Source organism: Procambarus clarkii, chromosome 91 (assembly GCF_040958095.1).
Source record: "Procambarus clarkii isolate CNS0578487 chromosome 91, FALCON_Pclarkii_2.0, whole genome shotgun sequence".
Taxonomy (NCBI): domain Eukaryota; kingdom Metazoa; phylum Arthropoda; class Malacostraca; order Decapoda; family Cambaridae; genus Procambarus; species Procambarus clarkii.
In genome coordinates this window covers 16290589-16304528 of record NC_091240.1, presented here as the reverse complement: position 1 = coordinate 16304528, position 13940 = coordinate 16290589, and the positions used below count along the sequence as shown (strand labels likewise).

Sequence of the window (13940 nt, the reverse complement as noted above, 5' to 3'; positions counted from 1 at the left end):
ACTCTTGTCCCTGGCCGCTGGTGCATTTCTGCTAGTCTTTTTATCATTTCCTCCTTCACACTGTTGTGTGTTTTGTTTGTGCCTTTTGGCCTTCCTGTTGCCGGGTTTGGTTTCCTGTTTTCCTGGCTTGCTCTGCCTGCTGTTTTTTTCAGGGTCTTGCGATGTCCCTTCTCTGGTGTCTCACGTAGGACCAGTGGTTTCCGATCCCCTGACGAGCTTGCTCGCATTGGGGAGTTTTCTGTTCGGCAGACGTTCCATCTCCTTCTTGCCGGCTTGGGCTTCCGGCTCTGCTTCCTTGGTGGTTGCACCCGAGATCTTCCTGCAGCTCCGCCTCTCCCTAGGCTTGGATGGCTCTTGGCAGGGCTGATTACGTTCTGCCTCGGGTATCTCGCATCCGTTGGTGGTCAGGTGGCTTCATTGTTGGTGTCCCACGTGTGTGCTTCTTGGCGGCAGTATGGGGTGTTCTGGCGGTCCTTCCTTTTCCTGCTGTCCCTTCCTCAGTGGCTGTGTTTGTTGGCGTTGGCTTGGCTTTTCTGCTGGGGGTTGGGGGCCGTCGATTTTCCGCATACTGTCGCCTCGTTTTATGCAGCGCTGGCGGAGCCGCTTCGGCTTGCTTTCGGACTTTCATCTGCACCATTCGTCAGCTGTCTTGTGCTTGTTTCACCTCCGGCCTGGTCTTGCGCCGCTTGAGCCGTCCTGGTCATTGGACAGAGTGCTCTTTTTCTTTCTTCTCGTTTTCTTGTGGCCTCTTCGGTTCCGCTTTGTTTTTCGATGGCTCTTTTCCGGTTGGCATTGGTCTCTGGGGGTCGGGTAGGTGAGCTTCATGCTCTCCTCCTGCGCAGGGGTTTTCTGTTCCTTTGGTCTGGGTGATTGGTTTGATCGTCTGCTGCCTTCTCCTTCTTTTCTGGCGAAGAATGAGACTGCTGCTTTCCAGAGGGGTCCCTGGGTTGTTGATGCTTAGTTGGTTGGGCCAGGGGTGCATTTTGTGTTTGTCCGGGTTGCGGTTCTCCACTGTTGTTGGCACACCACGGCTTCTGGGCCCATGGACGCGTTTTGGGTTGCTCCGGTTCCCTTCTTCCCTGTCTGAGGGTGCGGGTCTCCCAGGTCGTCCGCAGGGTTCTTAAGGCTCTCCAGCCTGCGGTCTTTCTCCGTGCCCATGACGTCCGCAAGTTCGAGGCTCTTGCCATCATCTTTGGTACTGTATCCTGGGAGGACATTCGGGCATGGGGAATTTGGCAGTCAAACAGGGTCCTTGGCTGTTTGTTACCTTGTACACGTTCCTGGGCCCAGTCAGGCCTGTGTCGCTGTGGGTCGGCGGATGTGGCCTGTTGTCTCAACTTCGGGTTGAGTAGTGTGGGCGACCTCCTCCCGAGTCAGTCCCTAGTTTTTTCCTCTGTGGGTCCGGGGAGACGTAGAGGCTCCCCCCAGAAAACCAGCGTTGAATGTAATGAAACGCTATTTTCTGGGCGAGTCCCCGGAGGCTCCCCGGTTTCCCTCCCTCCCTCTTGTGAGTGGTTTTTCGCGTGTTTTGACATCCAGCCTCAGAACTAGGGTGTGGATCGCCGGCGTAGTAGGTCTGGGGCTACCTCTTTCCCCTCCCGGGGAGGGGGGAGCTGCACAGACAGCGGCGCGGTGATGGGTGATGTCATACTAGTTTGCTCATTTTTGTTTGGGGAGTTCTATCCACTCGTTCGTTTTTTTGTTTCAATTTTCACCAGAATAGGGGTTTGTTTTGGGACGCCTACCTTTCTGGGTGCCTAACCCGGTCGATGGAGACATAGAATGCTTCCAACCACACTGTGGTTTCTATAGGCCTTTGCTCCCCTTGCCTCTCTGAAGGGGCCAGGTTCTGGCTCATGGTCCCCGGTAGGCCCATAAGAACTCCGTACACATGACTGATGCCAAAGTCTGACATTAGCATATCAGCCTGGTAAGCTCCAGGGAGCCTCCGGGACTCACCCAGAAAATGGCGTTTCATTACATTCAACGCTGGGGTTTTTTCACTGGTGTGGTACAATATGTTGTCACTTGATGTTTTATTATAATACAACTGTTCTAAATTTATTTTGTTGTCATATATTAGTGTCACAAGTATTTGCACAAAAATGTCTTATTTCTGGGGGGGGGGGGGAGTCCCTTCGGCTTCCCGGAGCTGTCCAGGCTGAATGGATATGTATAACTTTCTGGCATCAGTCAAAGTGCTTGGAGTTCTTGCCTACCGGGGACCACGAGCCAGAACCTGGCCCCCTCAGAAGAGGTAATGGAAGCAATGGGCTATAGAAACCCCCCCTGTGGTTGGGAGCATTCTATGTCAGTGGCGCCTGACAGCTGGGTGGACAGCGCTTCGGATTCGTAATCCCGAGGTTCCGGGTTCGATCCCCGGTGAAGGCAGAGACAAATGGGCAAAATGTTTCTTTCACCCTGATGCCCCTGTTACCTAGCAGTAAATAGGTACCTGGGGGTTAGACAGCTGCTACAGGCTGCTTCCTGAGGGCTTGCAACAAAAAGGAGGCCTGGTCGAGGACCGGGCCTCGGGGACGCTAAGCCCTGAAATCATCTCAAGGTAACCTCAAGATAGGGCTGCCTTCCCTTAGGTGCCTGGTAAGTACTGCCCTTGGGGCTTGGGGCCTCCTTCCACAAGTCACCTTGGGATCTGCCCCCGTGGTGCCTTTACTGCATGGTACTGGGTCGCCCTTGGGGTCTACTGGGGATTTCTGGCCCTTGTGAGTCCTTGGGTAGGGGGTGGTTTTCGTCACTGGTAGGGGCGTAGGTTACTGCACAGCTAGTCATCTAACATTATAGCAGGTGGCTCTGTTCCGCCCGGGTACATTGTCCTCTTACGAGGTTTTCCTTTTGTTTTTGTTTTCTACCTGATGGGAGGGTCTCCCTGTTATTCCCTTCCCTGGTCGAGATTTGTGTTTTTATATTGTTATGGTGACGTCTCCCGCTAGGCCCCCATGCGTGGACACGTCCCAGGGGTTCAGCTTTTAGAGGTTTGTTTGGTAGACTTGGGCGCTGGTTCGCAGTACCCTGCCTGGGCTTCCCTTAGCGTGACACCAAGGCTAAGGGTCCTGAGAAACCCTGCGGGGGCTACGTGGTCTGATGGGTGTGACCCCTGAGAACTCTGGACTCTGGGGTCTCGTTGGACTCTGCATTGGTTTTTCTACCCACTGAGCGGGGCTTAGTGTTACAGGGTGAGGGGTTCTCTTTCAATTCCTCCTCGTGCGAATTGGATTTGGTGTCTACCCCTCCCCGGGTTCGGTTCCGAGATCCCGTGGGTTCTTCGGTTCCGTCTTTCCACAGGTTTTCGGCCTCCCGCTTTCCGTCCAAGGATTTACGGGCGGCCATTGCAGCTTACCTCTTGCATGACCCGGATTATGCCTTCATGATGGATCTGCGATCCTTCATTTACGGTTTCGGTTTTGAGGTTTTATGCTTCTTGCCTCACGTGTCGACAGGCGGTCCTTGCTTTTACCTTGGAATCCGCTTGGGCCCTGGCACTTGGGTTATCTTCTCCTTTTAGTCCCTTGATGTTTGCAGAGTCTGCTGTGGTGCAGTATCTGCAGGCGGCTTCGGTTAATTGTTGGCCGATGTCAGACTTGTTGGTTCTCCGGGAGGCTTGTTGGGGGCCTTCCCGTAAAGGTCATGCCAGGGCTCGGGGTTCGGTCGGTCGTGGTAGGCCAGTGGTGTCAGATTTGGGGCTGGCGCAGCCTTTGGTTCTGTCTGTTTCTACTCGGTGTGGGGATCGCCCTGTGTGCCGTTTAGGTTCTCGTAGGGTGCGTTGGCCCTTTCGCGATTTACCCCTTTGACGGGGTGATGGGGGGGAGGCTAGTGCTGTTCGCTCACGCCTGGTCTCATGATTCATGGGCTTTTCCGGTTGTTTTGCGCGGTTTGTGGTGGCGTTGGATGGCTTCTCCTCCCTCGGGGGGTTTGGGGCTCGCGGGGCAGGCCTCCTCTCCTGCACTGTATCAAGTCATCTTCGAGTGGCTTCTCTTGGGCGTGGTCGAAACGACTTCATCCCTCCAGTTGGTTTCCCGCCTGATCCAGTCACAAAACGGGACTGCGTGGACCTCTGGTTCATTCTAGACTTGTCCCTTCTGAACCCGTGGGTTTTTTGCCCCTCCTTCAGGATGACTACTCTGTTCCAGGTCCGTCTTCTCTTGGAGCCGGGTGCTTGGATGGTGTCTCTGGACCTCAAGGACGCGTATTGGCACGTCCCGGTTCATCCGGGTTCCAGGGACCGACTCAGTTTCGTTGTGGGGCGTCAAGCTTACCGCTTTCGTTGCCTTCCCTTCGGCTCGATTCTGGCGACTCTGGTGTTTACTCGCCTTACTCAGGTCGTGGTGGCCTGGCTGCGTCGTTTAGGTGTGCGAGTTCTGGCCTACCTCGACGACTGGCTGGTTTGGGCCCCCAGCGAGTCCGCGTGTCTGCTCGCCAGGGATATGGTTCTTTCCCAGCTCACCGGGTTAGGGTTCCTGGTGAACTGGAGGAAGTTCCATCTGGTTCCCTCCCAGGTTCGGTCTTGGCTGGGTCTTCAGTGGGACGCTCGTACCGCTTCCTTGTCTCTTCCTCTGGCAGCTCTGCTTCGTCTACATTCCTGCCTGCGTCTGTTCCTGAGGGGCTCCCGGGTCATGCGGCAGTTCCTCGAGAATTTGTGCGAGAGCCTGAACTTTGCCATGTTGGTCTACCCGCCAGGTCGGGTGTGGCTTTGTCGGCTGTTCTGGTTCCTTCGAGGCCGTCCCTTCCATCTCTCGCGTGATCGCTGGGTTCGTCCCCCGGGGGCCTTACGTCAGCTACTGTGTTGCCTGCTTCCTCTATGGGTTTTTCGGGGTTCATTGCCTTGGCGCCTGTCCAAGCCCTCGCTAGATGTGTTCATGGACGCGTCGTCTCTTGGCTGGGGCTTTGTGACCAGTGCTCACCAGGCCAACCAGGGGCGGTGGTGTCCGTCTCTCCATCTGGCCCACAGGACGGTGCGGGAGTTCCCGGCAGTTTGGTTGTCACTCCAGAGGGTTCGAGTCGGGTCAACAATCAGGCTCTATTTGGACTGCTCTCCAGTGGTTCATTGTTTGAACTGCGGGGGTTCGATGCAGTCCTTGGCTCTTTGGGGCTGGTTGCTTCGGGTGACTCGTCTGCTGAGTTCTCGGGGTTTGGCTCTCCTGGCGGTTCACATTCGGGGAGTGTCCAGTGTCTTGGCGGATGGCCTGTCACGGTTCATTCCCCTGTCCACAGAATGGACAGTTGCCACCAGCTCCTTCAGTTGGCTCTGCCGGACGCGCAGGCCTCCAGATGTGGACCTCGTCGCATCGGCGTGGTCGAGGTGTCTTCCGGTATATGTGGCACCCTTCCCCGACTGCGAGGCCGTCGGGGTCGATGTCTTTCAATTAGATTGGGCGTGCTGGGGTTACCTATACCTCTTCCCCCCGATTCAGCTGTTGCTTCAGATCCTGGCTCACCATGGGGAGTGTTGTCCTTCTGGGTCCTTGGTGGCCGGCCCATCCTTGGTTTCAGGCGCTGCATGCTTGGTGTCCGAACCCGAGGGTCTTCCTGTGGCTCTGCCTCTTTCAGTAGATCGGGCCAGTCCGGTACGAGGCTGGTTCGGTCTTCTCCTCGAGTCATCGTGTCTGGAGTTTTTGACTCGGGTTTACCATCACTTGTATGGTGCGCAGGTGGCTTTGTTATTGGTCTCCCACCTGCGTGCTTCATCTCAGCGACAGTATGAAGTTTCCTGGCAGTCCTTCTGTTTTTTCCTATTACTGCATAGATGTTCTTCAGTCTCTGATAGGGTTGTCTTGTCCTTTCTTTCTTGGTTGTTCCAGGACCGTCATCTTATGCCGAATACTGTCGCCTCATATCGTGCGGTGTTGGCGGAGCCGCTTCAGCTTGCTTTCGGTGTTGATGTTGCTTCTGCTCCGTTCCACAAGCTGTCTTGTGCGTTGTTTCACCTCCGGCCTACTCATGCACCGCCTGAGTCGTCCTGGTCCCTGGACCGGGTGCTCTCGTTTCTATCTTCTCCTCAGTTTGTTGTGGCCCCCTTCTGTTCAGGATTGTTTTTCCAAGGCTCTTTTCCTGTTGGCATTGGCCTCTGGGGGTTGGGTCGGGGAGCTTCATGCTCTTCTCTGGTGCAGGGGTTTCTGCTCTTTTGTTTCTGGGGGGGCATTTTGTTTGCTTGCAGCTTTCTCCTTCCTTTCTGGCCAAGAATGAGATGGCTGCGTTCTGGAAGGGGCCTTGGGTCATTGATGCTTCGTTGGTCAGACCGGGGGTGCATCATGTGTTGTGTCCGGTTGTGACTCTTCGCTGTTATTTGCGTGCCACGGCTTCAGTGGCCGGGAAAGCACTTGGGTTGACCCAGTTTCCCTTCTTCCTTGTTCCTGGGCTCGAGTTTCTCAGGTCGTCCACAGGGTAATTAAGTCTAGCCAGCCTGCGGTCTATCCCCGGTCCCATGACATTCGTAAGTTTGCTGCCTTGGCTGCCGTCTTTGGCAACATGTCCTGGGTTGACATACCGGCCTGGGGTTTTTGGAGGTCAAACAGGGTCCTGGCAGCTCGCTACCTGGTGAATGTCCCTGGGCCTAGTTGGGCCTGCGTTGCATTGGGTCGGCGGTTGCAGCCAGTTGTCTCGACTTTGCGTTGAGGAGTGAGGACGGACCGCCTCCCGGGTAGGTCCCTTATTTGCCTTCTCTTTGGGTAGTTAGCTCCGGGGAGCCGAAGGGGCTTCCCCCATAAAACCAGCATTGAATGTAATGAAATGCCATTTTCTGGGTGAGACCCAGAGGCTCCCCGGCATCACTCTCTCCCTCCCTTCCTCCGGTCTGCGTTTTTTTGTGTGTTTTGACATCCAGCCTAAGAACTAAGGGTGGATAGCCGGCGTGTGGGGTCTGAGGCTTCCCCTTCCCCCCTCCCGGGGCAGGGGGAACTGCGCAGACAGCGGCGCGGCGACGTGTGTCGTCATGATCGTTTGCTCGTTTCGTTTAGGGGAGTTCTATCCACTTGTTCAGCTTTTGGTAGCAATATTTTCACCAGAATAGAGGTTTGTTTTGGGATGCTTACCTTTCTGGGTTCCTGACCCAGTCGATGGCAGACATAGAATGCTTCCAACCACACGGGGGCTTCTATAGTCCATTGCTCTCCTTGCATATCTGAGGGGGCCAGGTTCTGGCCGTGGTTTCCGGTTGGCCCAAAGAACTCCATACACATGACTGATGCCAAAGTCTGACATTAGCATATCAACCTGGTTAGCTCTGGGAAGCCTCCGGGTCTCACCCAGAAAATGGTGTTTCATTACATTCAACGCTGGTTTTTTAAATGGTGTCTGTTTAGGAGAGCCCTGAGGAAACTGATGTGAACCCAGTGCAGCCGTGGAAGTTTTGAATCATACGCTATACCTATGAGATCCCTGAGGCGCGTTGTGCACCACCCGTCGAGGGCCTCAAGGTGCGTTGTGCAATGCAGTGGTTAATGTGATATTATGCACATTCTGAGCATAATTTCTCGTCCCATCATATGATTTGATGCAAAGCCTAAGGGTTAAGGCAGTTTTCCCTGTTGGTTCTCGCCTCTTGCTCATAGAATGGGGAGCTTCAGATTCTTCTTCCTTGGCAGGGTTTTGTTCTTTTGGCCCTGGCAGGCGGTTTGCTTTTTTGCCGTTATTTTCTTTTCTAATTTTGGCGGAGAATGCATCAGCGGGCTTCCAGAGGAGTCATCTCGTGATCGATTCTTGGTTTGATCGGCCGAGGGTGCATTGTTTGCTTTGTCTGTAGTGGCTCATCACTGCTACCTGTGTGCCTTTGGTTCTATCTCTGTGGATGCCTTATTGGTTGATCTCATTTCCTTAGTACCATGTTCCATGGCTCGCACTTCCTATGTTGTCCATTATGTCCTCTTGACTAGCCAGCTTGTAGTCTATCCTTAGGCCCATGATGTCTGTACATAGGTTGCTTTGGCCACGATCTTCTCTTCTAGTCGTAGGGTAATATTTGGGCTGAGAGGTACTGGCGTTCTAACAGGGTGGTGGCAGTCTGGCTTTTTTGGTTTATGTTCTTAGGCCCAGTTGGTCGTGTGTGGCCTTGTGTTGTCTCGCCCAGCCTTGTTTCTTTTCTTTGTCTTAAATGCCTGCTACCTCTCCTCCTTGCTGTCATGTCCCTGTCTTGTTCTCTCAGGTTACAATAGCTTCAGGGAGCCACAAGCGACTCCACAGTATTGTATGTAATGAATGCTATGTTTTGGAGGAACCCTGGTGGTTCTGCCTCCCTCCTGTCCTCCAGGTTCGTTGGTTCATTGTAGATTTGTTCATCAGGTCCTGAACTGATTTGGGGAGCCAACTGGGAACCAGGGGTGAGCAACATGGGGGTGGTTATCGATACTAACAAATTTCAAACTGTTTTGTGTGAATCCCTTGTTTCCGTGTGACTCATTTGCAGATGTTTCGCAGGTTTTCAGTCTTCATTTTCTTTGAACCTTCAGTCGTCTGTAAAGCTGTGCTAATTTTCTGGAGGCTTTTCTGGTAAGGTCATGGATTAGCAAGTGAGAGCAAGTAAGGTCTTGCTGACCAGACCACACACTAGAAATTGAAGGGACGACGACGTTTCGGTCCTTCCTGGACCATTCTCAAGTCGATTGTGACTTGAGAATGGTCACAATCGACTTGAGAATGGTCCAGGACGGACCGAAACGTCGTCGTCCCTTCAATTTCTAGTGTGTGGTCTGGTCAACATACTTCAGCCACGTTATTGTGACTCATCGCCTGCATAAGGTCTTGCTCTCTGCACCACTGTGAGTGGATTAGGGTCTGGCACTGGTCTTCAGTAGACTAAACAAAAATATCTACAACTGATATGACCTTTTAGTATGAAGCACTCTCAGGACAGTAGCTCTGGGAAGCTACCAGGGCTTCTCCAGAAATTGTCATTTCATTTCATTCTGGGTTTTTGTCTAAACTAAAAGCCTTTTTGTTTTTCAGCTGACATGGCAGGAGGATGGTATACTCTCAGTCTTTGCACCAAATCTGTCAGCGATGGAGGAAGCAAAAGAGGCCCTTACTGAACTGCTCAGTGATCGAGAACCCACTTTAGAGTTTGGCGGTATTTACACTTCTACAGTTGTTGAACTTCGTCCGCAAGGTGTTATGGTGACACTCTATGATGACATGCCACCAGTTTTACTTCACAATTCACAGTTGGATACAAGAAAAGTAAGTTGCTGTTTCATGGTTCTGAAGTATATCAGTTTTCTTAGAAAAGAGTTTGTTTAAATCTGGTTTTCAGTGAAATTAACCATTCTTCTGAATATCCTGGCTGGAGAAGTGGTGGGAAATTATCCTCATGTGGTGCATCCCGTCTGGGGACATATTAAGATAGTGAGTAAGATTTAAAACTCCGGCAAGTACATGGGCTTACATCGGCTTTCTCAAAACTGAGCCTCCAGTAAACAAACACCATTTTGAGAGACCCATGGACTCCATGCCTGGGTGTGAAGGCCCTTAGCATTGAGTGAGCAACCAAAGGTGGCACATGCAGTATGAGCTAACAGTGACGCTGCTCAGCTTGTGTCCACAGCATCACTTAAAAATTATGAATAATAAGTAACCATTTATTTTGTGATGATAATATCATAGAAGTTCCCGACTATGATAAAGACTATAATATATACAATGATCAAATATCAGTGAACACAATGGTGTTTATGATCATGTGCGATGCAGACAGCCACAGCACTCTGCCATTGTCTCATCGTGAAACGACCTCATGCTTTTATAGAAAATAAATGTGTGTGTGTAAAATTATTCATATTCTGGATTTAGTGATCAGGATTCTGATAATAACAACAGCATTGTGCCTACAGTTAGCAATTGGCATACAGTAAGCCACGTGCTTTATGAATGCCTGTTTTCCGATTTGGGTTTATTCGGATAAAAAGTTTGAATAACTGGTGAGCAGGCAGTCTGAATAAAAATGTGCAATAAAGACAAAACTAGTTTGCCAAGTGATCATACAAAATGTCACTTACGCAGTGTTCATACACTAGTGGATGGCTCAGAAGCTTTAAACTCTGCCATGGCATTATTATTAAAGTACATAATGAAAAGCAGTCTGCTGAGATTACCTCATCACCATTAATCACTGTACTGCACCACCCGACATAGTGCATGGTGTCGAAGGCCCCACCAGACATATGACGAACGTTAGTATATCCAAAGATTCAAAACTCCTGCGGGTACACGGTGGGTCATCCTGTTCCTCAGGACCAAGGTGTATGGAGTTCCACCTCACAGCACCATTTAATAGTGACGAATAAGAAAATCCACAGGAGCCATGATGAAGATTTGAACCGATGCGCTGGGTATTCCAGGATGCACACGCTAAACGACTATGCCGCGACATAGTCAAAAGAATTGCAACTTGGGGTACTACTGCATCTTCAAGGATTCCTGAGGCTTTCACCTAAGCCAAACCAGAGTTTCACACAATTCCCCCATGTACCGTGGCTCTGTATTTCAGTAATTCTACCTCTGATGCCCCTCTTTCAGTACACAGAGAAATCACATTATTGCGATATGTCAGTGAGAAAATCCACAGGTATTATGATGAGGATTCGAACCTATGTACTGGGTATTCCCAGATGCACTTGCTAGACATCCCAGAATGCCCGGAATATCTAGAATATCCAGATGTACGTGGTGTAGTCATTCTCCACATGCATCTGAGAATACCCAGTGCATAGGTTCAAACCCTCATCACGGCACCTGTGGATTTTCTCGTTGATATATATCACAATGTGATTTCTCTGTGTAATGAAGAATAAAATAAGTAACTGCAATTATTTTGAGTTAATAGAGTCATAGATGATCCTAAGTGTAATAATAATCATGTACAAGGTTCAGATATCAGTGAACACGATGTTAATTATGATGTTCACGGCAGACATTCACAGCACACAGCGGTGGTTTGTGAATCTATGCATCATGCAACGTGACCTCATATTCCTTTAGAAAATATTCTTCAGGAAAATGATTCATATTCACGATATAGTGACGGGAATCTGTTAATAGCAGTATTCGTAGAGATAATAGAGATGTATGTAGTGTATTTCTGGGTATTTTGCTCCCTAGGTAATGTCGGCTGCATGAGTCAGCTAGTCATTGCGTGTATCTCTATACTGTGCTAAGATTTCATCACCACACACAAGGTTTACTTAGTTGTTCGTTATGGTTTTTAAAAATATGGATACAGTGGGTCCACGATTTACGATGGTAATCCATTCCCAGAGACGTATTGTAAGTCGAAATATCGTAAGTCGAAACGATTTTTCCCCTAAGAAATAAAGGGAATTGAATAAATCTGTTCCAGAACCCCAAAAATATTAACTTAAAAATACATTTTATACTGAATACAATTTTTTTCCCTAACTACAATACAGTACATATGTTTATCTTACCTTTATGGAGGACTCTTGATGGCGTATGGAAGATGGTGATGAGGGGGGAGGAGGAGAGGTGTTTGGAATAGAAGTCCCCTTCCATTATAACATCAGGCAGTGATGATTACTCTGGGGTACACTCTCTCCTACGTTTTGCCTGCATATCACTAGGACCTGGTTGTGGTTCTCTGGTAGTTTGTCTCACTAAAAATTTATCTAGCGACACTTTTTCTGTGGGGAGCCCCTACGGCTCCCTGGAGCTTATCAGGCTAATGTATGTTATGTTAGACCGGGACATTAGTTATGGAGTTCAGACCTACCAGGGACCAGTGCCAGAACCTGGCCCCTTCAGAGAGGTTTCAGGGAGCAATGGCCCTGGAAAACCCCATATGGTTGGGAGTTTTCCTTATCTGCCATCGACCGGGGTTAGGCACCCAGAAAGGTAGGCGTAACAAAACAAACTCCACATGGTAAGAAACTACAATAAAAACCAAACAGAGAGGTAGAAAACTCCCTACAACCCCAAGGAAAACAATCAAACAATCAATTTACTGCCGCGCCAGTCTTCTGCACAGCCCTTCCCTCCCCGGGAGGGGGAGGGGGGGCCTGGACCTCACCACGCCGGCTGCCTTCAGTTCGCAAGCTAGTGTCAACCGGGATAGACGCTTCTCTGGCCTCAAATTCCTTGGCGGTGTTTGCCTCGTGTGGTGTTCTCTGCTGTTTTTGTGTGGTGTGCGGTGGCCAGGAGTACTTCATCAGTGCCGGGGCTGCATGCGCCTAGGGGCTTCCTTCCCTAGGCGCCCTGTGAGTACTGCCCTTGCGTGTCAGGGTTATCTTCTCTGGGGCGTTCGGGAACCGCTCCCGTAGAGGTTCTTGCTGCTCGGCATTTGCCTCGCCCTTGGGGCCAGCTGGGGCTTGGGGCCCTTGTTTGGCCTTGGGTAGGGAGTGGTATTGTGCTGGTTAGGGCGTCAAGGTGTTGCGCGGCCTGCCACCTAAGCGGCGACCAGTTCCTGTTGCTCTGGGGATGGTGTACTTTTGCGGGGGGTTTTGTTTTGTTTTGTTTTTGTTTGCCTGGTGGAGGTGCTGCCTCGTGGGCCCATAGTTCCCCTGGTATTGTTTTGGTGGCCCTCTGCTAGGAGCCCGTGCTTGTACACGTCCCAGGGGTTTTCAGTATTATCATTTACCCTTGTTTTGTTTGGGTTTCTTAACCGGTTAGCAACACCTTGCCTGGGCTTCCTGTAGTTGCTAACCTACGGGACCTGGAAACCCTGTCGGGGCTCGGGGACCCATGGATGCGTCTCCCAAGTTCCAGCCTGCCTTGTGCGGGTTTGAAGGTTGCAGTGTGCCCTTGTCTCAGGGTGACAGTCACCTGTTTTGCCTCCGTCATGCTGCCTGTTGGGTCAATGACACCTTTGACCCGGAGTCTTGCGAGTCATGTTTTCTGCTTGTGCTCCAGTTTTACTCTGAGGATGTTCCTATTAGGGTACAGGCAGCATCAGCGTTGCATGTTAGGTTTAGGTTATTGCAACGTGCTAGGTTGGTTTCCCACCCGGATGCCCCGAGGCTGCCCCGTTTTGGCTTTAGGGACTCTGACCTGGGGGCGTTGGTCGCTATGGCTTTGGCACCAGCCGCGCCCTCTGGTCCTTTCCTTGTGGTTCTTCCTGCACCTCCCCTCCTGTGTCCGGCTCCGAAACGTATGTGGGTTTCGGCCTTGGCACAGGGTTTAGTTGGTAGTGAGACTCAGGCTGCTTCGGGGGCTGCCCCATCCGGGTCGGGGACGGAGGCATTTGAGCCGGTTCCTCCTGCCGAGGCTTCTGGGTCCCACCAGCAGACCCCTTTCTTGTCTGCCTTTCCCTTGGACTCTACCTTTTCTTCAGGGGTAGAGTTGGAGGACGGCTCTGCCCCGGGTCCCGACGTAGGGGATCCTGGGGCTGGGGAGGAGTCGACCTGGGGGCCTTGGGCCCCCTGTGACCCCGCTTGGGTGTTTTTGTCTTCCCCGCAGGGTTTATTGTTGCAGGGGGAGGGGTTTTCTTACCCCCCTTCCCTGTATGAGTATGATTTGGGTTCGGTTCCGGGCGCCTTTGGGTACCTCGGCTTCGTCTTTCCAGGGGTTTGCTACTTCCCGTATCTCCACGAAGGTGGCTCGGGAAGCTCTTGCTGCATACCTCTTGCGAGACTTGGGTTATACCTCCCCAATGGATCCGTCCTCGTTTGAGTTCGGTTCTTCTTCCTGTTTTTGGGTGCGTTTGGAGGTTCCGGAGTCTTCCTGGCTGGCAGACTGCCCTTTCTTTTCGTTGGGGGCGTGGCATGGGTTCTGTCGGACCCGCACGCTTGATTGGCGGGAGACTGCTACTTTTATGCAGGTTTACCTGGCGGGCGAGTTTGAGCACCTTAATACGTGCTTATTCGCTCCCATGCTTTCTCGGGATGTTGGCCTTTTCCAGCTTCACGTGCAGGTTCCTCAGCTTTCGGCTTCATTGGTTGCGGAGGAGTTGCGCTCCTGTGGGCATTTGGCTTCGGTCTTGCGTT

At 51.5% G+C, this 13940-nt stretch overlaps 1 protein-coding gene across 3 annotated transcripts in view; it reads left to right on the top strand.

Moving 5' to 3' along the window:
- PNPase (polyribonucleotide nucleotidyltransferase 1) overlaps nt 1-13940 on the top strand; it is a 343937-nt gene that overhangs the window by 285657 nt on the left and 44340 nt on the right. For all 3 annotated transcript variants that reach the window (XM_045767790.2, XM_045767791.2, XM_069318828.1), the window contains one exon: nt 8956-9186. In XM_045767790.2, coding sequence (XP_045623746.1) covers nt 8956-9186 — 231 coding nt within the window. The remainder of the gene's footprint in view (nt 1-8955; nt 9187-13940) is intronic.